Source organism: Mauremys reevesii, linkage group 25, assembly GCF_016161935.1.
Source record: "Mauremys reevesii isolate NIE-2019 linkage group 25, ASM1616193v1, whole genome shotgun sequence".
In the NCBI taxonomy this organism is placed as follows: Eukaryota; Metazoa; Chordata; order Testudines; family Geoemydidae; genus Mauremys; species Mauremys reevesii.
The window spans coordinates 11482645-11505778 of NC_052647.1; the positions used below are offsets into that span (position 1 = coordinate 11482645).

Sequence of the window (23134 nt, forward strand, 5' to 3'; positions counted from 1 at the left end):
CCGGAAGCTGAGGGGGCCGGGGGGAAAATGGCGCCCAGCTCGAAATCGGAGCGGGGCGGCCCGGGGGGGAAGCGGGGCCCGGCTGGAGCGGGGGGCGGATCCTCCTCCGGGGGGGTCCGGGGCCGCCGGGAGCACGTGGTGCGGCAGCTCGACCGGGTCAAGGTGAGGCGGGGCGGGGCGGGGGCTCTGTGGGGGCAGTGGGGGCGGGCACTCACTGGCCGGGGGCTCTGTGGGGAGGGATGTGGGGGCGGGGCAGGGGCTCTGTGGGGGCATTGGGGGCGGGCACTCACTGGCCGGGGGCTCTGTGGGGAGGGATGTGGGGCAGGGGGGAGGGGCTCTGTGGGGGCATTGGGGGCAGGGGGCTCTGTGGGGGCATTGGGGGCGGGGGCTCTGTGGGGGCATTGGGGCGGTGCACTTACTGGCGGGGGCTCTGTGGGGAGGGATGTGGGGGCAGGTCTGGGGGCATTGGGGGTGGGGTGGCTCATTGGCAGGGGCTCTGTGGGAGGGACCTGGGGGCAGGGCAGGGGCAGAGGGATTAATTGAGGACTGGGGCGGTCCTGTGAGGGAAGGTTGGGGGGGGCTCATTGATGGGGAGCCCTGAAAGGGACGAGTGGGGAGGAGAGGCTCCTGTGAGGGAGTTTGGGTGGAGGGGGGGAGCTCACTGAGAGGGGGCTGCTTTGCAGGGGAGGGGGGGCTTCCCACGGGGAGCTCATTGAGGGGAGGGGGACGGGGGCTCCGAGGGACAGTTGCACAGGGAAGGGGGGGTCTGACTGATTGGGACTGGGGTGTGATTGTGGGAGAGGGGAGGGTCTCGGGGGGGCAGTACGAGGCTCTGAAAGAAAGGGCAGTTTCTACAGAAGTGGGTGAAATGATTTGAGCAGAGAGCTGGGGATAGAACCCCGGAGTCCTGGCTCCCGACATCTCTCCCCACCCCCAGTGCATTAGACCCCACTCACCTAGGAGTCTTGGCACTTAGTTTTCTATGTCAGCCTCTGTTCTGCTGCCCTGACCCTGCAGCGAGGTTGCTCCGTGCAGCCATTGCCCCAAAAGTCCCAGCCCTGGGGGCTGCGATGGTGACTTGTCAGGAGAGCCCAAGGGCAGCAACTAACATGGTGACCATTACCAGAAATAAACACCCCGACTGCGATATCTGCTCACATAGCCCTTGTCTAGCTCAGCTCCTTCCTCACACTGGGGTCGCAAGCAGAAGGCATCTACGGGTAGAAATTCAGGACACGTTTTGGGATGTCTTGAGCCCGCTTCTTGTTGGATGTACCCCCGAGCCTCTGACACTTCCCTTCTTTCCAGATCAGCGGGCAGCTTTCTCCACGCCTCTTCCGCAAGCTGCCCCCAAGGGTGTGCGTTTCCCTGAAGAATATTGTTGACGAAGATTTCTTGTGTGCAGGGTAAGATGTGGCATTTCTCTTTGGCAGGTTGGCAGGGCCATCCATCATTCTCAGCTTGACTTCCATTGGGGAGAGGTGGGAGGCAGACAAACTCATGGGGAGTTTCCATGCCCAGCAAGTTTGGCGAGATGGGGATGTGAATGCATGTGAGTGCTCTGGGCTGAGCTATGGTCCTGTGCTTATCTTCCAGACACATCTTCCTCGGCTTCTCCAAGTGCGGGAGGTACGTCTTGTCATATACCAGCAACAGCGGCGACGACGACTTCTCCTTCTACATCTACCACCTCTATTGGTGGGAATTCAACGTGCACAGCAAGCTGAAGCTGGTACGTATGATGCCCCCAGTCTGGCCCTGGGGGAGGGATGGCTCCTGAAGCAACTGAGCGTGGTGAATGGGTTCACAAGGAATGAAGACCCACTTCCTGCAGATATTCCCCCTTTGGGCTGTGATCCAGAGGGATCTAATGTTAAACAGGGTTAGGTGTGGCCGGTGCTTGGAAGGGAGACTTCACGGGAAAACCCAGAAGGGGGATTGAGGATTCAGTAGGGGACACTCTTTCCTTTGAGTCATTGCCCCTGTATGAGACTAGAGGGTGCTGTGCTGACCACTGTTGCCCAGTCCGGTTGTAGGAGGTACTACGGTGCAAGAGGCATCACCTTTTAAACAAGGCATAACACTGATCTCTCAATCGGGTGCATTTTGCTAGAGTTGAGGAGCTGCTGTCCTCAGATCCCTAATCAGCTCATCACATTTTGCCTCCCTAAATTTCCCCCACGGTTTCAGTTCTTCCTGTGCTAAATGCTAGTGCAGTGTTGCTGTGCACTGTCAAACTACTGTCGTGCTTCACCCCAGAGGCAGCTGTATGCAGTGATTCTTGTATGGAATCAGTTTGTAACGATGAAGCATTTTGAGACCCTTCTGAGTGAAAGGGGCATCCAAAATGTAAAGTCACCTATCTTCTCTGTGCCAAACCAAACATCTTTCAGAGACACCCTTAGCCGAGATCAGGCAATGTCTACGCCTGATTTTATAGAAGTCGATCTTTAGAAAACGATTTTATACAGTCAGTTGTGTAGGTTGACGGAACCGTGTTGGTTGTATAGACACATTGCTTATAAAATTGACCTAATGCAGCTAAATTCGACCTAACTTCATAGTGTAGACCAGGGCTAAGCCTCTTAAAAGACCTTCCCAAGTAACTTAGGCCCTATGAAAAGTGACAGAGTCCTGTGGCACCTTATGGACTAACAGAAGTATTGGAGCATAAGCTTTTGTGGGCGAATACCCACTTCGTCAGGCCCTACAGTTGTCTGGTGGCGGTTCTGATTCCAGATCCCACTGCTTGGTCATCTGTTTTCTCACATCAGGTTTCAATCTGATTTGCTCTGTTGTGCCCATAGGTGCGGCAGGTTCGCTTGTTTCAAGATGAAGAAATCTACAGTGACCTTTACCTGACTGTGTGTGAATGGCCCAGTGACTCCTCCAAGGTCATTGTCTTTGGCTTCAAGTGAGTTCCATTGAATGAGTCTTGTCTTGAGGGATGAGGGAGTGAATTGGCCAGAATTTGAGTTCCCTCCTGCACTCCCAACTTCACATCCTCCCATAAAAGGTTAAAGACTGAGGGACCCATAGCAAATTCTTCATTGCTGCTGCCAGCCTCCTCCCTGAGGTTTCTGGGTGATACACTCCTGCCTCTTTAAAATAGTTATAAATACTTCACTTAACACACAAGTATAGGACTGACAGCCTTGGAAACTGACGTCTTCGTCCTATCCACAGATTGGGTGCAGCCAGGTCAGCGCAGGCGAAGCCTTCGCTTCAGCCTCCCCCTGCATGCGGGCACACACTGTCAGCTCACCCCAGCCCTAGGAGATGGCGTGTCTGAGGCTGTCAGGAGTGGGGAAGCAGTGCTTTGGGATATTGAGGGAGAGCTATGGCTCAGTTACACTCCCACCTCCTCCTGAGCTGAATCTAAGGTTGGAAGAGCCAAATGCCCTGACCTGGCAAATGAGAGAGGCTGGTGGGTGCATCTACTGTGGCTGGTTAGCAGAATACAAACTCCTGTCGAAAGAGGCTGCAGCAGGGTTCCAGATAAGGCCCCTTATCAGTTGAAATCGTTTGACTTCCCTTGTTTCTTTGTTCACATTTTGAAAAAAAAACCTGTTTTGTTCTCCATCTGTTTTTAATTACTATAAATACTTAGTTTTGGCAAAGACGTGTGTGTTTTTGCTTTTTCCTCTGCATTGTATTAGTTTGTGATACGATAGTGCCTCAAACCCCTAGTCATGGGCCAGGACCTCATTGTGCTGGGCGCTGCACAAACTGAACCAAAAGACTGTCCCTGCCCCAGAAAGCTTGCAATCAAAGTCAATGGTGACATTTTAATCACCTAAGCAGTAACTGGGAGTGGGGCTGGGAGCTCTCAGTGTAATGTCACTGCACGTGAAACATGTTCTTAAAGATCCGAGAGCAGTTCAGTCCTGCCTCTTAGCCCCGAGGCTCTTGTTTTTCTTTTACAACAGTTTAATTTAGTAGCGGCTCCAGTTTTGATTAAACCCTTTGAGGAGAGAATCTCATTGCCCCCTCTCCCATTTAACGACTGGCTAAAAGGCCTGATTTGCAAGCTAGGATAGAGACCACGGATGGAAGATGTGGGTTTAAAAGAGGGAGATGAGGGTTTGAATCCCTGAACTTCTCTGAAAGTGACCAAAGGTGTCTCCTGTCTCCCTGGCAGCACACGCTCTGCAAACGGCCTGCTGATGAACATGATGATGATGAGTGATGAAAACCATCGGGATATTTACATCAGCACGGTGGCCATGCCCCCACTCATGTACTGTCCCAGCTGCAGGGATATGGCCCTCGCACATCCAGGTGAGCCAGGGGGACGGTTCCCTAGCTGTAGAGAATATGCTCACCGGGAAAGCTGATGTGCATCTTCCTAACGGGGGGTCAGATGAGGCAAGCCGTGACGCTCGGAGGTTTGGTGAAGGTGGGGTGATAAGCTTGGTGATGGGACAGAGTGAGGTTTCCTGATTCGTTTAGTGGACAGTTGGGACTCCTGGGTCCTCTTGCCAGCTCTTCCACTGACTTGCTGCATGATCTTTGGGCAAGCTTTCATCCTCCGTGCCTCAGTTTCCTCATAGGTCCGCACAATGAGGGTAATGTAATCGGACTCCCGGTGGGATTCGTTTAGTGTTAGTAAAGGAAATGTTCTTACCCTGCCAGGTGCTAGGCACGTTCAGTGTGGGTGACTCTGGGACTGACTGCTTGTCTCCCACGGGCTGTCTGACCCCCAGCTGTTCTCGTCTTTTGGGCAGGGATGATCTCACTTGTCCCTCTCTTTGTGTGTTCTCAGGGGACCCAAACGCCCACTGCCTGCAGCACGGCTTCATGCTGCACACAAAGTACCAGGTGGTCTATCCTTTCCCCACATTCCAGCCAGCCTTCCAGCTCAAGAAGGACCAGGTGGTGCTGCTGAACACCAGCTACTCTCTCGTAGCATGTGCTGTTTCCGTACACACCGCAGGTAAGAACCGCGTGCCTCTGGGGCAGCTGGAACTAGAGGGCGCTAACGTGCGTGGATTTCTTCCTGGGAAGACGCCGTGTTGGGAATTCCGGGCCTCGCTGGGTGTTTCAGCAAGGTCAACGGCGAGGCTTTGGATGTGTGAGAATGGCTGCTCAGTTTAGTCTGTCTAGCCAGGGTATCTTCTCTCCCTTATCTTGGATTTGAAGGGACCATTAGCTCATCGAGTCTGAGCTCCTGTATAACACAGGCCAGAGAACTTCATTGCCATCCTTCTCTTGCAACCGGCTTGAGCATCGCAGCTACTAAGTGTGGTGCTTTCAGCAACCCCCAGGCCTGTGGCTTGGCCAGGGGTTGGAAACTCCCTGGCTTCAGAATGAGTGCAGTGCTGTGAAACCGCTGCTCAGAGGGAGGGACCGGGGTCAGTGGAAGGTCAGGTATCTTGCAAGTCACTGGGCCTAGAGATGAGTAAGTGGTGCACGGGAGAGCTGGCAGGCCCAGCTTCCCAGGGGAATGTAGGGCATCCTTTGTCGCCTCAGGTGGGTTCAAGATACATCAGACCTCAGGTTCTCATTCCCCCACTTAACAGCTGCTGAACCACCTAAGAACAAAGCAACCCCCTCGGCCTTGTTGGGGTTTGGATTTCCAGCTTGGTCTCAAGCACTAACCTCGAGGGAGGGAAGGAGGGTCTTATGGCTGCTTTCTATTGCGGTAGGGCCCAGTGGGCTGTTGCGCCAGATGCTGCACAATCAGATGTCCCTGCCCCAAAGAGCTTGCAATGTAAGAAAACCAGCAGAGGAAGTGTGGGGGCGGGGGGGAGTGAGCCTCTGTTTATACGTAGTAGACCAGGGGTTTCAAACACGCAGCCCGCAAAGTTATTTGCTGCAGCCTGCCAAGCTTCCCGCACGCGCTGCGCTTCCCCGCCACACGCACCCCAGAGTTACTTCCTGCAGCCGCCTAGCTCCCCTCCCCTGCCACTCCCCTCCCCCCCAGCATGCCACGTCCCCACTCCTCTGCCTACCTCCAGGTGCTTCTTGCCACCAAACAGCTGTTTGGCAGTGCTTAGCGCTTTCCAGGAGGGAGACGGGGAAGAGGCGGGGCAGGGGTGGGGACTTTGGGGAAGGGGTTGGAATAGGGGCGGGGCAGGGGCGGAGCCTCATTGAAGGGATGGGGTGGGGGCAGCGGGGGGAGGTGGGCAGGGATGCAGCCCTCAGGCCAATGTACTAGTCCTCATGTGGCCCTCATGGTCCTTTGAGTTTGATCTCTTGTAGTAGACAGTGTGGTCTGGTGGCTAGGGTACTGGACTGGGACCCAGGAGACCCGGGTTCTACTCCTGGTTCTACCACTGACCTGCTGGTTGACCTTGGGCAAGTCACTTCCTCGTCCCCTGCCTTAATTCTCCCATCTGTAAAATGGGGAAGGATGGTACCAACTTCCTTTGTAAGGAACGTACATCTGAGAAATATGTACCTACTAGCATTCGCCCCATTGTAGTGACTGAAAATAATACGTACCCCTAGTGCAGGACAGGAAACTGACATATTTAGAAAGCTTGGGTTGACCTCAAAAGAGAGTTGGTTTTCCCCCGATTCTGTATATCGGTGGTTTTCAACCTGTGGTCCACAGACAGCCTAAGATTTCCAAAGGGGTCCGCACCTCCATTTGAAACTTTTTAGTGGTCCACAAATGAAAAAGGTTGAAAACCACTGCTGTGTATAATCCAACTCATTCAAATTTGAGGAGAGCTCATCGACACAGCATATTTTAATTTATTTAAGTAATTTGAGTAGATTATAGTGAGATTAGGTTTTAACATGGGTGATTGTCATTTCAAATTTAATCTTAGGTGTATTTTTAAAAAGAAAATGTATTTAATTTAAATAAGCTGTTTTCAGTAAATGCAATTTTTAAAAAGAATCACTTTTTATCACCGATTAGAAGGATTGAGAAGTGCTTTGAGATCTGCTGATGAAAAGTTAGAGCTAGTGATTATCCACTCTGTCTACCCTCTGGGATTGCGAGGGTTAATATGTGATGGTAAAGTGCTTTGAGATCCTTGATTGCAAGCTGCTGTAGCAATGCACAGGTATGTTGTCCAGATCTCGCAGCCTGGCACAATGGGAGCGTGTGCTGTTCCTGGGAGCCTTATGAGGCCCTCACGGCTTGGCTCAGGGTGGGTGTCCCCTGCCTAAGGGCAGCGTGGAAGGACATGCTGAGATGTGGAATCTCCAGCATTGGAGGTTTTTAAGAGCCGGTTAGACAAACCCCTGTCAGGGATGGTCTAATACAGGGATAGGCAACCTATGGCACACATGCCGAAGGCGGCACACGAGCTGATTTTCAGTGGCACTCACACTGCCTGGGTCCTGGCCACCGGTCCGGGGGGCTCTGCGTTTTAATTTAATTTTAAATGAAGCTTCTTAAACATTTTAAAAACCTTATTTACTTTACATACAACAATAGTTTAGTTCTATATTATAAGCTTATAGAAAGAGACCTTGTAACACATTACAGTGTATGTCTGGTACGTGAAACCTTCAATGAAGACTCGGCACAGCACTTCTGAAAGGCTGCCGACCCCTGGTCTAATACTCAGTCCTGCCATGAGTGCAGGGGACTGGACTAGATTCCTCTCGAGGTCCCTTCCAGCTCTAGGATTCTATGTTTGGGTGAGAGAAGTTGACAGTGGAGCAGAGATTTGGTGGGTGAGGTGGGAGGCTTGTAAGGCACGTAGGGGAAGGGCCTCAAAGGGGAGAATGTGATGCAGGGACATTAAGTCTCTTTCTCACTCACCTACGGGCGGTTGGAAGCACGTGACGTGCTGGTTTCCCAGCATTTTAGACGTTGGAAGAGGTAAACTTGACCCATGTTAGCGAGTACTGGAAAGCCGTCCTGGCCTCCTCCAGGAGAGCAGCCCGATGTGTGTAATGTCTCATTTTACAGAGAAACTTGCTGGGAAATGGCCAAGGGGTGAAACCCACACCCCGCGGGCAGGGCGGGGGGGCTTGTGGGGGGTATATTAGAGATTGAGTTGTGTTATTCTAGGGAAATCCTGGTGTATCGACAAGCATGTTGGAGAGTCCAGAGCAGGAGGCTGGGAGTTGAGACTCCTGGGTTCTGTTCCCAGCTGTGCTCCTGCCTTCGCCACTGGCTCACTGGGTGACCTGGGGCGAGTCACTCCACATTTGTGTGCACGTTTCTGCGGCCAGGACCTGCCTCCTTTGTGCAGGAGCTCTGGAGGCTTAAAGCACCGTCAGATCCCAGAGAGCCGGCCTCGGGGAGCGGGCAGCTGGTTTGCGAACTAAGGCTTTGCGTGTTCATTTCTCCTTAAAACCAATGGGAAGTGGGCAGCCGACCCCCTTCGATGGCTCTCCGAATCTCAGCCAAACTCTGAAATGATGTGCCTAGGGCTTGGGAGACCTGAGTTCAGACTCCGTGTGTGACCCCCCTGCCCTGCCTCCCCGGGGGTTAGCAGGGGAAATCCATGAAAGCTTGCGAAGCACTGTCAGATGCACTGATGGGAACGCGTTGCCAGGAGCCGGGTGGTACTGCTGACCCCGGATCCTGACTGTCTAAACGAAGGCAGAGTTCGAATACTCTTCATCCGAGTATCTGCCAGCGTCTGACAGAAGAGGGCACGTGTTACAGGTGAGGGTCTGGGCCCTGAGGCGCAGAGAGGCTGAGTCACAGCACGGCAGTGGCAGAGCCTGTGGGGGGAATGGTTTGTGTGCCGTGCCCATCACTCTGGTTTTGGGACACTCGGTGCTCTGTCCACTAGACCTTGCTGCTCCCACTTAGCCAGTGGACGATGCTGAGGGATGTCTCCATGGAAACTGTTCTCTGTGTAGCCATGGCCTCTTTAACCCCTTCCTCACCTCTCTCTGGTTTAGAGGACAGCAACTTCTGCCAAATCCTCTACGACAGAAGGAACCAGCCCCAGTCGCCCCACGCCGGGGCTTGTGATGCTGCAGGTGCCACGCGGTGCCCAGCGGGTGCGGAGGAGCGGATGGAAAGAGATGGCTGCCCTTGCCGAATGGCTGCCGCGCCATCGTCCACCTGCAGCACTTCCCAGGACCCAGAAAGCCCCGTCAGACCCATGGAGCTGTCGCCAGCCGTGGCCAAGGCGAAAGAGTTTGTGGCCGATATCTTCCGGCGGGCCAAGGAGGCTAAAGGCCCAGCCGCAGCGGAAGAGGAGGAGGTGGGTGGCGGCCGGTTTGAGTGCCGGCCTGCCCAGGAAGCCGGCCCACACAGATCCCTGGCCCAGGGCCCCCCTGCTGATGCAGCGTGGGAGGCAAGGCCGTGCTCGGGGCCCTCCGGGAGTTACTGCTGCCTGCATCATGGCCTCTCGTCTCCCAGGGGAGACCGAACTCCAGAAGGGGATCAGCCCCCAAAAGATTCTCCCCTTGCCGGAGCGGAGCTGGAGAGCCAGCCGGCCGAGCCCGGCTACGTCAACTACACCAAGCTGCGCTATGGCCTGGAGCCCAGCGACCTGGCGGAGCCGGAGGACGGTAAGCAGCCGTAGGGAGGCCAGTCTGCTTCTCGGTGCAGGGACCGACTCGCCCAGGGGCTGGGATTGCGCGTAGGGCTGAGCTGACTGGGAACTCAAGGGGTTTTCGGCTGGAGCCCGGGTCCTTTCACCCCTCAGTCTGCTCGTAATTGGACTTGCGTGCATTGTAACTGAGAGTGTCCGGCCCGCGCGGTGAGTTTGGGTCTCCCTCTGGTTCCCAGCAGTTAGGCGTCCATGCTGCTAACCCCCACCCCACCCCAAGCCCTCCACCCCCCAGTGCCACGAGGCCATTTTGCTGGAAGCCTCAGTGGAGCAGCTGAGGACTGAATAGGCTACGGAGACTCAACTGCCCCTTGCCCCTGTATGGGGTCCCTGCAGGGCACAGCTGTGCCCGCTCTGCATTCATGGGACTTCTCTTCTCCACCATCCCTCCAGTGCTGTGGGCTTGAGACACCCCCCTCGCTAGTTCCTGGTTCTGTAATGCTCAGAAGGGGCCCCTGGCCAGTGGGGCCCTGTCCCCTCCCTTGGGGAGATCTCTCCATAGCAGCCTCGGGGCACGTCTCAGGCTCTGACGCCTGGGCTGGGGCGGGGGAGCCGGAGCTCCAGCTTGAGCCACGTTTGGAAGCTCCCTGCCAGCTGCAGTGTAGGTGTGCCCTGAGCGGCCAGTCTCTGCACAGGTGCCGAAAGGTCCCCCCCCTTTCAGCTCCTTGGTGCAGCACACGCCTGGCCCCAGGCTGCCAGAGCAGTTCTGGTCCTGTCCCTCCCGTGCCAGCTGGCACAGATGTGCTCTGGCACGTGGTCTCTTCCCTGGCGCAGCGAGCAGGAGGCTGGTTAATGAGGCTCTGAGAGACCAGAGCACTTGGCTGCCCCAGAGCTCCACCCTGGTCTCCGCAGCACATCGACCAGCTGAATTGCCAGAATCTTCCCTGACTTGCCTAAATGGTCCTGTCCCGGTGACTGAAGGACGGACGCCTTCGTTAATTGCCCTTGTCCCTCTTGGGAAGGTGCCAGTTCACTGCGGCGGGTCCAGCTTTTTGTAATTAGGTTCTTTCACTGCCCCATCTCCGCTCTCCACCAACCACTGGCCCAGCTGGTGCCTTTGATTGCATTGCCCAGGTGTAACTGGAGGCAGGTTTTGTTTGTGCCACGGTAGCACCTAGGAGCCCCAGGCCTGGGCCAGAACCCCACAACAAAAAGCCAGTCCCTGCCCCCCCAGAGCCTACTTGCAATACGGGAGTCGTAGCATCTGGCTCGTTCCCCCGGAGCTGGGTTGACTCTAGGGCTGATGGGAGCAAGAGCTCTGGTCACCAAAGCTGGCCCGGAAATGCACGTGGAGCGGGTCTGAGCAGGCAGAGCCCCTCTCTGTACTATATCGCACTAAAGCAGGGGGCTGAGGCCGGTGGTTTGTTCCTGCTGCCGTAGCAGCCATCTCACTTCCCAAGCCTCTTCCACGGGGGGGCGACTTTGCAGACCCCTTTTCTGGTTCCTTGGGATTGCAGGCCCAGGCCCTTCGCCAGCCACGTGGCCTCTGCCTCACGCCACCTTCCCTTTCAGAGTACGAGGATGACAAGATCTCGCTGCCGTTTGTCGTAACTGACCTGAGAGGGCGAAACCTCAAGCCGCTGAAGGAGAGAGCCATATTCCAGGTCAGGCGTGGCCTTGGGCTCTGGCCCGGTCGTAGGGGGGTGGACTTTAAGGGACACTCTCAGCTTGAAATAATGAGCTGACGCTCCTGCAGCTGCCCCTGGATCGCCCAGCCGGTTTCGGGGGGTTGGCAGCCATGTTCTGTTACCGCTGAATGCATTTGATCTTGCCGCGTTGCTGGAAATGGAGGATTTGGCCACGTGATGCACGAGGCAAAGGGAGAAGTGTCTGACCTAGTGCTGTCAGCTTAGGTGTCAGGCGTAACAATGGTGGGTGAGAGACTTGCAGACAGAAGTGGGTGTCCTTTCTAAAGCTTTCATCAGCCTCTGCTGTTCCAGAGCTGTAGTCTCCATGGAGACTACAAGTCCCAGCATGCAGTGCTTTGTCCGGAACCAAGTGCCGCATTTTAAGGTGTCAATTCCGAACCTGGCAGCTGTGAGTAACACCCTGGGGCGCAAACTGACCACGCTGCCCCACCTCCAGGCAGCCTTCCCCAGAGAGGCAGCCGAACCTCGCTGAGTTCACCAACGCTTTCTACAGTCACAAGAATTCTGATTGTTCCCTTTCTGCATGGGCTGGAGGCAGATCCCTCCCTGGGAGAGGGGAGGTTACCCAGGGATCTGCTGGGAGAGGGAAGTGTGGAGGAGAGGCAGTGTGCTCTAGTGCAGGGGTTCGCAACCTTTTTCTTTCGGAGGCCTCCACGGCCCACCTGCTTTTCTGCATATCCAAGCCAGGGCCAGCGTTAGCCCCATGACGCCACAGGGAGCCCCATGCAGCTAAGCTGCTCAGGCTTCGGCTTCAGCCCCAGGTTGGGGGGCTCAGGGCCTCGGGCTTCAGCTTTCTGCCCTGGGCCCCAGTGAGTCTGATGCTGGCCCTGCTCGACAGGCCCTCTGGACCCCCTGGTTGAGAACCACTGCTCTAGTGGGCAGAGCACTGGCCTGGGAGTCAGGAGACCCAGCTTCCATTCTTGACTCTGCTGCTGGGTGACTGGGCGAGTCATGTTCCCTGTCTGCAGCATTGGGGGGGCTGTTCCCGATCACCCCTGTAAAATGATGACCAGCACTCGGAGGGGGGATTGCTCAGGAGCAGGTCTGTTCTGAGGAGGGCTGCTGAGTTCAGCACCGTGAGGCTTCGTGGCCGAGGTTTCTGTCCACCGTTGGTTGTAATAGATTCTGCCAGCCAGAGAGGTGCCCCCGTCCTGCCTGTCTCGGTGCTGATGGACTTGGTATGGGGCCTACAGGCTCCAGCTGAGATGGGCCTAGAGCACCAAGCGCTGAACAAACACCCCTTGAGAGCTCCTCCCTGACGCGCTTACAGCCCGGATAGAGGGCACAAGAGGTGACGCCCACCCGGTCACACAGGGAGTCTGGCCGGGCTGGGAATCTGGAGTCCCAGCGACTCCCTGTAACCTGGCTGCCGGCCCTGAAGGAGGTAATGGGCTCGTGCATGGGGGCAGAGCTCCAGCCCGCAGTTAAACTTGGTTCACGATTCTGGTGATGGGTGAGCTGAGTCGACTCTAGCGTGTGCCCTCGGAGCCGGGTTGGTCTTACGTAGCTAGAAACTTGGAGCAGCCTGTGTCTGTGTGTGTCAGCGCCGAGCTGTGGGGTGAGAAAAGGGGCCCTTTCTGCGGAGTCCCATCGCGGGGTGGGACTGGACTGTGAGGAGTGAGTTCCCTGGCTCAGACACAAGCTTTCTAACTAGCCAGGACCCGCTTAGCACAGCTGGGCTGAGGGTGGGAACTAAAGTGACCGGCCCTTAGGACTAGGGAGAAACAGCTGCTGAGGCGTCTGGGTTCTCCGCTCCCATTGCAGGGCCAGTACCTGACTGTGGAGCAGCTGACTCTGGATTTTGAGTATGTCATTAATGAGGTGATCCGGAACGACGCCTCCTGGTCCAGGCAGTTCTGCTCCTTCAGCGACTACGACATCGTCATCTTAGAGGTGAGTGCGCGGGAGCGTCCCTTCCCCCGCGGAGCCAGGCGAGCCTCCGGCTGCGTGACCTGAGAGCCGCAGCGCCCTGCCTGGGCTGGGAGTAACCCCCAGTGGCTCCTCCAGCAGGGTCAGCAAACTTCTCTGTTGGCTGCTACGTACTGGAGCAAGGAACTGGCAGAAGCCGTAGTGCTGCTGCTGAAATGAAACCGATTGCATTAGCCCTCCTCTGTGACAGGGTGTGGCCAGTGGGCTCCAGGCCCTGGGCGCTCCGCATCGCATGCCTGGGAGCTGTATCCTGCTTGGGTCCTGTCTGTACGTGGCAGAGTTGGGGGGGCTCCTTGGGGAACCGGGTGGGGAGGGAGAGATGGTCTGGCCAGGAACCCAGAGAAGGAACAGGTCTCAGCCTCTGCATTTCCCCTGGCTGCTGCACTGGGCTGGGGGGTCAGAGGGGAGTGATTGGCACCTTGCCTCTTTGGGGGGTGGAGATCTCACTTCCTGCTGCAGCACCTGGCGGCTGACTGCTCTGGGGGTGGCTGTTGGAGCTCCTGACTAACCTAATCTGAGGGGGAGGGAGAGGAGGGGTCAGGCCCCTCCCTTTGGTGCTGCTGCTTCAGATCTCGCTCCCGTTTCTACTGTCTTGACTCTGCAGTGCCTGTGAGCAGGTGTCTCTTGTGCACATCAGCTGCCCGGGCTGCGGCTGTGCTCGGTGTGCGGCTTAACAGAGACCCTGGGCTCTGGAGGTACCATCCAGGGCTAAATACAACCAGGCCACCTTCCTTCCGCTCGGCCCAGCAGTGCTGTGCCGTGATCTCTGCCAGGCTCTGTAATCTCCCCGAGTCAACTGTCCAATCCCCTCCCTCTAGGTGTGTCCAGAAACCAACCAAGTGATCATCAATATCGGATTATTGCTCTTGGCTTTCCCGTCTCCTGACGAAGAGGGCCAGCTTAGGTGAGTTCAGCCGCTGCCGCACTCCCCCCGCGACGTCTCTCCAGCCCCTCGGCGGCTGCTTTTAGGGGACCCACTCCCCACAGAAGGGGCAGGAACTGGTGTGAGGGGAGGTCACGGGGAGCAGATGCCGGAGGAGTGTGTGTGTGGTGGGGGGTGTGTGTCTGGGAGGAATTCCAGCAGCAACAGGGCGACCCCCTTGCCAGAACCCCTCCACCCAACCTCCGTCCCTAGGGGCTCCAGGGGGCCTGGTAACTGCCCAGATTGACCGTGGGGCTTGTGTGCCATGGGGTTTGGGGAGGAAATGGTTAATTTCTAGCCGACCCCTATTCTAACCTGCCCAGGCCGGTGTGTGTCCTGTGCCTCCCCTCCAGACCAAAGACCTATCACACCAGCTTGAAAGTGGCCTGGAATCTGAACACCGGCACCTTCGTCACCGTCAGCGTGGGAGACCTCACGGAAGTCAAGGGGCAGACCAGGTGCGTGGCCATGGCCGGTGCCTGCTGGGGAAAGACGCTCGCTCCGGAGAGCTGGGCTTGGGGAGCGAGATCAGACCTTTGCTGGTTAGACTCGAGCCCTTCGCTGAGCCTGTTGCCATCCCAGTTCAAACCTCCCTTTTCTGAACCAAAGTGGCCCTGCCTTCCAGCGTTCTCCACTGGGAACACAGCTCCCTCCCTTCCACCTCCCCTGAGCTGGGGCGTCTGCGTCCGGAGGGCCCTGCCGCCGTTGGCCTCCGAGCCTGGGGCTGTGGGGCGTCCGGGGATCTGACCAGCCCCAGAACCGCCTGGCGCTTGCGTTTGACAGCACTAATACAAACCGCCCAGGGCGTTGCCTCTGGGAAATCCCAGGCGGGGGCCTCGCCCCAGGACGGGCCCCTGCTCTGCCCACTCACGGTGCTGTCCCGTCCGCAGCGGCAGCGTCTGGAGCTCCTACCGGAAGAGCTGCGTGGACATGGTGATGAAGTGGCTGGTGCCGGAGAGCAGCGGGCGATACGTCAACAGGATGACGAACGAGGCACTTCATAAAGGTACTGCCGGGCGCTGAGCCCTGGAGGAAGGGGCTGCCCAGCTTCCCCTCCGGGGTCTCCTAGCCAGGCCTGCGTGAGTGAGACGGGGCTGGGCAGGGTGACGCAGCACGGCTGGCTGCCTGCTTCAGATCCCCTTCCGCACGCGGCTTCCCCAGTCCGCTGACCCGCTACGCTCCCAGCCTCGCCAGCCTGCCTGGGAGGGCCATGGAGCCCTGAACCCTTCACTTGGCTCCAGGCCTGTGCTCTGTGCCCCCCGCCAGCAGGAACGTGGCGCTGCAGCCGCCGGGGGCCTGGGCGAGCCGTGCGCTGTGCTGCTGGAGGCTGGATCTCGGGGAAGCTGCTCCCCGTTCCAGCCCAGAGGAGGCGAAGCGTGTCTGGGCTGTGCTGCCAAGGGCGGGGTCCCCTCCAGAGCCCAGCGGGGGGGCCTCTAAGCTCCCTGGCGTGTTGCGGGACAGTTACTTTCTGCTAGGCCGCGTCCTGCCCCAGACTCCATGTGTGGGGCGTCCCTCTCTGCCCTCTAATCTCGAGCTACCCCAGGAGGTGCAGATGGGGGAGGCTAACTGCTCAGTCACAGCTCTTCCTGCGTGGCCCCCGGTTAAACTCCCCCCGTGCTCCTCGATCCCTGTGTATCAGTGAAGGCCTGGAGGGGCCGCTGGGATCACGCAGCCGAGACCCTCGCCCCCAGGATTCCTGCAGCCGGCCCATGGCTAAGCCTGGGCAGATGGGTTAGACACAGCAGCCAAACGCCCAGCAGTCCTGGTGCAGATGGTGTCCGACCAAACCCCTCCCAGCCTGGACCCAGCTGATCCCATAGCCGGAGCTCTAATGGGAACGGGGGGAAGCAGGGGCAGCTGCCCAGGCTGTTCTGGGGCTTGGTCCCCGCCCTCTGGGTGCAGGACCCTGTCCCATCTCTCCCTCCCCCTGCGCCCCGCGTCTCCTGACTCCGCAGCTGAGCACGGGCAGGCCAGAGAACTCCTGGCCCACGGACGGGATTCCGCGCCTGGCTGGCAGCTGAGCCAGGCAGAGCCGTGCCCGTGTCAGTAGGCAGGGAGGGCAGAGCCGTGCCGGGGGATGGGGGTGGGCATGGCAGGCATGCCATGCTGGGCTTGAATCGCGAACCCCCAGCAGGACCATCTGCACTGAGCGGGCCCCTGGCTTGACCGCTTGCTGCACGGTGGCTTGTAGCCACACTGACTCCTGGCCCAGGCCCTGCGCGGATCCTGCCACCTTACTTTGCCATCGGTGTAGTGGAGAGACTTGGATTCTTCCCCCACCCCCAACGCAGCCCCGGGTGCGACCCCCCCCCGCCCTCATCCGCCCAGCCTTGGGAGTGGGGAAATGGCCACGGAGGAGCAGCTCCTTAAACCCACCTGCTCTTCCATCTCTAGGCTGCTCCTTGAAGGTGCTAGCAGACAACGAGCGCTACACCTGGATCGTCTTGTGACGCGGAGGCGAGCCCGGGTTGGTTCCTGCCGTACTGTACGTCGGATTTAACTACCTCCTCCTGGTTGAGTTTCGTTGGGTTTTCATTTCTCTTCATCCTTGTTTTAATTAGAGTAACTCGTGCTTTTGCTGCAAGTGGCTGTAAGTAGGAGTATCCCTAGGGGAGGGGGAATACCTGTCGGCCCAGGGCCCGGCCCAGCGTCTCCTCTGGGGTTGGACCACGAGTCTCTTGCCTCCGCCAACGGCTACAGGCCGCTCTGCTGGCCGGCGGCGTTTCCTGTGGTGCACGTGCTCAGTCGGGCTAGCGGGATGCTGTGGGAGGGGACCTGACCCCCGTCACCGTGAGCTGCGGTGACGTCGCAGTAACATGCCCTGGCACTTGCTGCTAGGGCGGGGTCCTCCCTTTCGGGCGACGGGGCAGCCTCTTCCTCCGGCTCGGGACACCACTTTAACCGTCTCCCTGCTTATTGGAGACGGTGAATTCTTCTAATACTGCTCCGGCCGCGTGCTGCCGAAGCCGTCAGCAGCACGCCTGGCCCTGGGGAGAAGGACCCGCGCAGCCCCTCTCCCGGGACCGTTCAGGTGGTGTTGAGGGGGTGAGGGAACAGCATTCCAGCTTCCCCCGGGCATAGCGTGATCCTGTGGCCGAACAAATCCCCCGCCCTCCAGGGGGCCAGACTGCCTGGTTCTGTTCACTGTCTATTTAAGTGTCATTCAGTGTTTAAGGCACTTTTTCCAGTGGAGGAGGTTTTTCCTTTGTCCAGATAACACACCTCTCCCCCGCCCGCACACTTGGTGGATCATTCCACAGTCCCCAGCCCCACTGTTAATCATTTAGTTTCTCCTCAAATGGGCTTTGGTTTCCCTGTAATAAACGTTTTAATTTCCAAGACTTGGGCTTGCGTCGCTTTCTGCTGCGGGCGCGGGGGAAGGTGCCTGCATGGAGTGCGTGTGCCGTGCAGCTCTGGGGTCACTTCCCAGCCCCACTGCAGACTGGAGCGGAGCTGCCGGCCAGGTGTGCTGAGCACCACGTGACTGGGCCGTGCTCTCAGGAATTAGCGAGAAGCCTTCCCGGGCAAACGGCTCCCGCTGCCAATAACCAAGTGGCGCCGGAGGCAAAGAACACGGCTGAATTTATTTCTCTTAAGAAAGAACTACAAAAGGTAGAAAACAGCGTTTGCACTCTAGACTACACACGTCTACGTCATCCCATCACAGGCACTGCCCATCTCCTGGGCCGGACACCTACAAAAGCTCTTCACACTCCACGTGAAGGCTGCAGCGCAGCCCACAGCTGCTGCTGCACAGAAGATTGACACAAAATATATATTTTATACAATATGTAGATTTTTGCAATAAACATCTATCTCACAGGTTTAAACCACTGGAAAAAGTGAACAAATAAGGCCATGATGGTTGAAAAAACCCAAAAATATCAAGTAATTTATAGCTTCACCAATCTCACAATATTGAAGTGGTTTATAGAGTAAGGATTAGTCATTACATACAAAAGCACAGATTTCTTTTCCTCTTTAAAACTAGAATATCTAATGTTCAGTTACAAACCGGTAGAGTCGAGCTTGGTTTCTGGCGCGCGGAGAGTAGCCGAGCCTGACTGCTGGGCTCTTGGTTACTAGCGGAGAGGAGGGACGCCAGGGAGCGTTTTGCTCTGTTCTCTTAGAGCAGCGCCGGGGGCTAAGCAAGATCCCAGACCCACCCCCTGACTGACCTTGTGCTCGGCTGTCTCCCAGCCAGAGCAGAAGCTACCCGAGCGGAGGGCATCTCTCATGGGTTGGGCAGAGGGTATTTTTATAAGGCAGCAACTCAAAAGAAAGGCAAGATCATGTCTGGCCATCCTGCTGGGGGGGGGGGTGCAGGTAGCTTTTGGGGGGGGCGAGGGGGGGTCATGCCACAAGTCTGAATGGCAACAGGACAGGACTTGAATGTTCCTAAACCAAAGCCGGGGGGGAGCTCAAGTGCAGAGGAGGGTCGTAGGGGGTGGGAGCAGCTACCCTCATATTGTCCTAACGCCTCGGCTGGAAGCTAACAGTGACACTACCTATTTCTTGACGTTTTTGTTGGCCGCTGCCTTCTTCCCTGTGCTGGACCGGGGATGCCAGAGCTAGTGTGTGTTTCTCTATCCCCGATACGTTCTCGCTGGCCCCAAGCTCTCAGGGGCTCTGAGCTCTGGCACGTGGCCGTCAGGGTCCCAGGTGGGCGTGAGAGCTCCGGGGTGACGTCAGCCGTTTTCACAGTGGGAGGGTCGAGTCACCTCTTGCAGGGTTTGCAATGGGAAACACGGGGGCACTTTGCTAGCTGAGGGGGAAGCTGTCGAAGACACAGACAAGCAGCAACAAGGTGTTTGCCAAGCAAGGACCCTTTGCTGTGAGACGCGGTGGGGGCGGCCTGGAACTGTGCAACAATGGAAACTGGCTGGCAGCTGCATGAGGCTGGGCTGGTGGCCGGGGGAATGGGCAATGACTGCAGCTCTCCTGAGTGTCTCCGCTAGGGGGCGTGAATGGGCCTTGCCCTGGGTGCTACAGCCTGGGGCAGTTCTCAGCAAATCACCTGCTGGGGGTTTGGCACGTGGGCAGGGCCTTGCCTTGGAGCCCTCGAGCACACTCAGCAGCTCCAGCAGGCAGGGAAGGTGCTGGGTCTGCTTGGGCCCCCGGGGCGGGTCCTTGGGAGGTGGCGACTCCTATGGAAGAGCCTGAGGAGCACCCAGCTGGAATTGCACTTGAACGAGGAGTGGGCTCCTGTTACATGGGCGAAAGGAGCCACCAGCCCCGCAGGGGAGCCCAGAGCCTGGCCCTGGGGCGGGGACGAGGGCAGAGAACCGGCTGCAATTGGAGTCGGTGAAATACAAAGCCAGCTGCACTCCGCTAGCCAGGCCTGGCCTGTGCTCCGAGCGGTGCAGCCGGGGGCACTCTGGGCCGTGCAATCTCAGGAGGGTTGGACTCCTGGGAGCCGTGAGGGAGCAGGCTGAGAGGGGCCTGGGGTGGGGGTGTAGGGCAGCGTTCCCCAGAACACGGCCCCTCCTGCTGCCTGGCTGGTGGAAAGCGAGGGCCGGGTTGTATCCTCCCCAGCAGCCGAAGCCCCCTGCCCGCTGGAGAAACGCTGCCGATTGCTGGGGGGCTGCACCCTGCCCATGCCTCACTCCAGCCTAACCGGATGCCCTGTCCGGATTCACTCCCCTTTGCCCTGTTGGCTCGGGCAGTGCTGGGGCGGGGCCTGGCAGGGGGGTCCCTAGGTCACTGAGGGAGGCCCCTGCCTGCCACAGCTCTCCAGGACCCCAGGGTAGCAATGCCCTGGCCCCGAGGGAGCTTAGCGGAGCCACAGTGGGAATGAAGAAGGGGAGCAGCAGGAGCTCTGGGCTGCCTGGCTGAGCCCTGCCCACGGGGGCTGGGGCTGCGGGAATCCCCGGCAGAGAGCAGCTGAGCTCTAACCCCGCAGCAGGACTCCAGAGCAGGGAACGGGCTTTTATTCGGCCCCTCCAGCTGCCTGAGGTCAGAGGTCATCTGACCATCTTGGGGGGAGCTGTCGGGCTGAACATGATTGCCAGGAAGCCCCCAGTGTGGGGGTTCAGACATTCTAACCTGCCCCCCGGTCCCGCAATGCTGCTCAGAACCCTCCCTTCTTTACTGCATTGCTCCTACAGCCTGAGCGGAGATCAGTGCTCCAGCTGCCCCGGGGCTTGCTGGCAGCACGGCGGGCTGCCCCTCGGCCTGCCCCCCAGCAGAAAGGGGACTAGGAAAGGCCGGGCCGGCTGCCTGACCGAAGAGCAGAGCGTCCTTCCGGGACAGTGCACAAGGGGGTGCTGTGGCGGAGATGCTAAGAGGCCCCCGGTATGTCTCACTGGGGGCACTGGCCAAGCGTATTGAGCTGCGATGCGCCAGCTGCCAGCCAGAAGCACCAGCAGCAGGGGCAAGCGGGGCCCATGACACAGCCTGCATACGGGGCAGAGCCGGGAGGCTGCGTGCCATATGGCTGGGTAGCCCCCTCCCTGGGGCCGGCCAGCGCTCTGCCCTGCCTGGCACATGCAGGCCAGGAGCCTGGGGATCCCTGTGGGGAGGGCCGGGGGAGAAGGTCTCTGTGTCTCGTGGCCGCTGGAGCACGAAGCAGAGACCCAGCCCCTTCGTGGGCTGATCTAAAGAGCCAGGACCGTAGGCAGAGGGCAGACGGCACGAGCGCTGGGGCTGCACTGCAGCCGAAGCTGCCGTCCCGGAACGAGCGCACGTAGCCAGAGGCTCTGGGAGCGAAGAACTGCCCGTGAAACAGCTCTGCTCTCTGGAGTCTCCCGTTCCCCCAGGGCCTGCCTGCCGGCTGGGACGACACCAGGAGCAGGAGCCCCAGACAGAGCCTGGATCTGCGACAGCTGTTAGCACGAGCAGGCAAAGCTCACTGGGTCGACCAGGGAGGGTTTAAGCAGAGCCGCTGGGAGAACAGCTTCTGTGTGAGGATGGGAATGTCGAGGGCTGAGCTCCCAACCCCGAGAGGGGAGAAAATACACGAGCGAGAGAAGAGATCCAAGACCAGGAATGAAATAGGCCAGGGGGGCGGGAGATTCCTCACCCCCCTTCCTGGAACCAGCAGGACCAAGCGGCAGCGTGATGTGCGGGAGAGGAAGAACGAAGCCGCGAGGGATTGTGCAGGGGGGACGGGGGGGTTTGTAACTCCCCAGGGGGCTGCGACAGACTCAGATCACTGCCAGGGCAGCTTTGCCACGGCTCCTGCTCTCGCCCACTGAGAGACGCCGCTGGTTTTCTGGCCGTGGCTTTGCCAGTTCCACGGGTTCTGTGCCGTAATCCCGCACTGTGGCTGAGAGGAGAAATATCCGCTCAGCCCCCGTCCGTCTCCCCCGCCCCAGCCTGTTCTCTAAGGAGCCTCCTGGCCGGGGCTGCTCCGGCAGCTGAAGCGTATGGCACAACAAATGCATATTCCCTAAGGCACGTGGGTTCTGCCGCACGTCCCCTGCATGGCGAGCGACCCCTGGCGCTGCACAGAGCAGGAGCTGACCCGGAACTCCAGGTTTCAGCCCCGTGCAGGCCGGCCGGCCGGCAGGTGGGAGAGGGCAGCGCTGAGCCGTGCAGGGAGCGAAGGGGCTGGGCCCCGGAGCCTTCCCCGGGGCGGCTGAGCGCACTGATGACACAGAGCTGGCCACTGTGCCCTTGCCAATGGGAGTCATTATAAATGACCTGTGAGGTGCACCAGGGGCTAGCATGGCCAGCCCCCACAAGCCCCGCTGGGGGCTGCCCTGCACGAGTCCCTTAGCCACTAAAAACGAGGGGACGCGGCCCTTTGATTGTGCAGCTCTCGTCCCTGCTGGGCCCAGGAAAAGCCTCTAAAGGACGGTACACCTGCTCCCGCGGAGCCGCAGCTCCGCCCACTGGCACTGGCTTGCCGTACCTTCCCTGGCAGGGGGAAGCTGGGAGCCAGACTGGCTGTGCAAGGAGCTTGCCGGACAGCCTGGGCCCGTGTAGACGGGGGCTGGTTCAATCGCTGCCTGGGTGAGTCCAAGTGAATCGTCCCGCTGGACGGCGGCTCTGACAGCTAAGAGGGGCTGGCAGGTGAGGGGTGGAGACAGGTACTTGCCTCCTGTTCAGAAGTCCCATGATGCTCTCTGCCACACCTGGGAAAGGGCAGAAGCTGCATCTCGGGAAAGTAAAAAGCAGCGAAGCTGGAGGCCAGCAGCCCTGTGCCCGGCTGGGGAGGGAGCTGCTCCCCCACATGGCAGGATAGCAGCCCTGCAGGAGCCACCCAGCCCAGGGGGTTGGAGCGGGGAGAGGGGTGTAGCGGTGTGAAATGGCATCTTGCTTCGCCTCCCCCATAACGGGGCCCTCTCCCTGCACAAGCCTTCCGCAGCCCACACAGCACCCGCGCTGGGGAGGGGGGCGAGCCCGGGCTCAGCGAGGGCAGCGGGGCCGGGGGCGGAAATGAAAGCGCTTTGCATACCACTCGGAGACAAGGAATAGCTCAGCTTTATCGCTAGGCAGCAGCCGGACGGAACTGGACACAGGACTCGGCTCTGGCTGAGCGGTTCTGATTCCAGGCCCACGCAGGCGTCTCTCTGGCCTCTAGCTGGAAGGCAGGGCCTGCACAAAGATCCCCCTGGAGTCCGTCCGTGAGAGCTTGGAGGGGGGTTCCAGGGGCTCGGCTGTCAGGCTGGTGGAGTCATTGGAGTTGAGGGAAATCTCCTGCTGCATCTCGTCGTCGCTCTCCTCCTCTTCCTCCTCCTCCTCATCTGAGTCAAAGAGATCAGGGATGGGAGAGGGAGGGTGCTGAGTATCCGGGGGCTGCACTGTCTGTGCCCGAAACCCTGTATTTCTCTGGCCCCACCCCCATGGCCCCACGCCCCTCCCGGTCCTGACCAATCAGGATGGTCCCTTCTTTAACTATTCCATTGTCCCATGGGTGCGGCCTGCGCAGATTAGCTGATGGGGGACTTGGGGCCCACGTCTCCTCTGAACCCCTTTGCGGCCCGACTGGAGGGGACTTGATATGGGGGGTGGACTGAGCGAGCTGGACCCCCTGGGAACTGTGGCGCTTGGCAAAGGCAATGGCCCCATTCGGAGAGACGTGGCAGGTGGGCAGTTACCTTTGTCTGCGTCCAGAGAATTCAAGGAGCTCGTCAGGTTGGCAAACTGGAAAGACACATGAGGATGAGTGCTCAGAGCCCCAGCCCCGCAGGCCCCCCCCGTCTCCC

General features: G+C 58.7%; 2 protein-coding genes across 11 annotated transcripts in view; one reads left to right on the forward strand and one right to left on the reverse strand.

The window, feature by feature from the left end:
• The first annotated feature begins 27 nt into the window (after positions 1-27).
• DCAF15 (DDB1 and CUL4 associated factor 15) lies at positions 28-17323 on the forward strand. Of its 2 annotated transcripts, none has more exons than XM_039514430.1 (13): positions 28-162; positions 1309-1406; positions 1597-1732; positions 2808-2914; positions 4142-4281; positions 4766-4936; positions 8824-9441; positions 10995-11086; positions 12896-13024; positions 13879-13964; positions 14306-14440; positions 14873-14988; positions 16377-17323. In XM_039514430.1, exons 1-13 carry the CDS (start codon positions 28-30, stop codon positions 16430-16432), a joined length of 2019 nt encoding a protein of 672 aa, XP_039370364.1. In that variant the 3' UTR covers positions 16433-17323. The 2 variants fall into 2 exon arrangements, with proteins under 2 accessions (XP_039370364.1, XP_039370365.1); XM_039514431.1 differs by having other exon boundaries at positions 14336-14440.
• Positions 17324-22391: 5068 nt separating this feature from the next.
• RFX1 (regulatory factor X1) overlaps positions 22392-23134 on the reverse strand; it is a 45154-nt gene continuing 44411 nt past the window's right edge. For all 9 annotated transcript variants that reach the window (XM_039514419.1, XM_039514422.1, XM_039514417.1 and 6 more), the window contains 2 exons: positions 23027-23072; positions 22392-22672 (listed from right to left, as the gene is read on the reverse strand). In XM_039514419.1, coding sequence (XP_039370353.1) covers positions 22506-22672; positions 23027-23072 — 213 coding nt within the window. In that variant the 3' untranslated portion in view covers positions 22392-22505. The remainder of the gene's footprint in view (positions 22673-23026; positions 23073-23134) is intronic.

Excerpts from the sequence above, each read along its gene's own strand:
- DCAF15 (XM_039514430.1), top strand. The coding sequence starts at position 28 with ATGGCGCCCAGCTCGAAATCGGAGCGGGGCGGCCCGGGGGGGAAGCGG. Across the intron at positions 4,282-4,765 it reads TATGGCCCTCGCACATCCAG|GGGACCCAAACGCCCACTGC; the intron begins GTGAGCCAGGGG and ends GTGTGTTCTCAG. Across the intron at positions 13,965-14,305 it reads GACGAAGAGGGCCAGCTTAG|GCCGGTGTGTGTCCTGTGCC; the intron begins GTGAGTTCAGCC and ends TAACCTGCCCAG.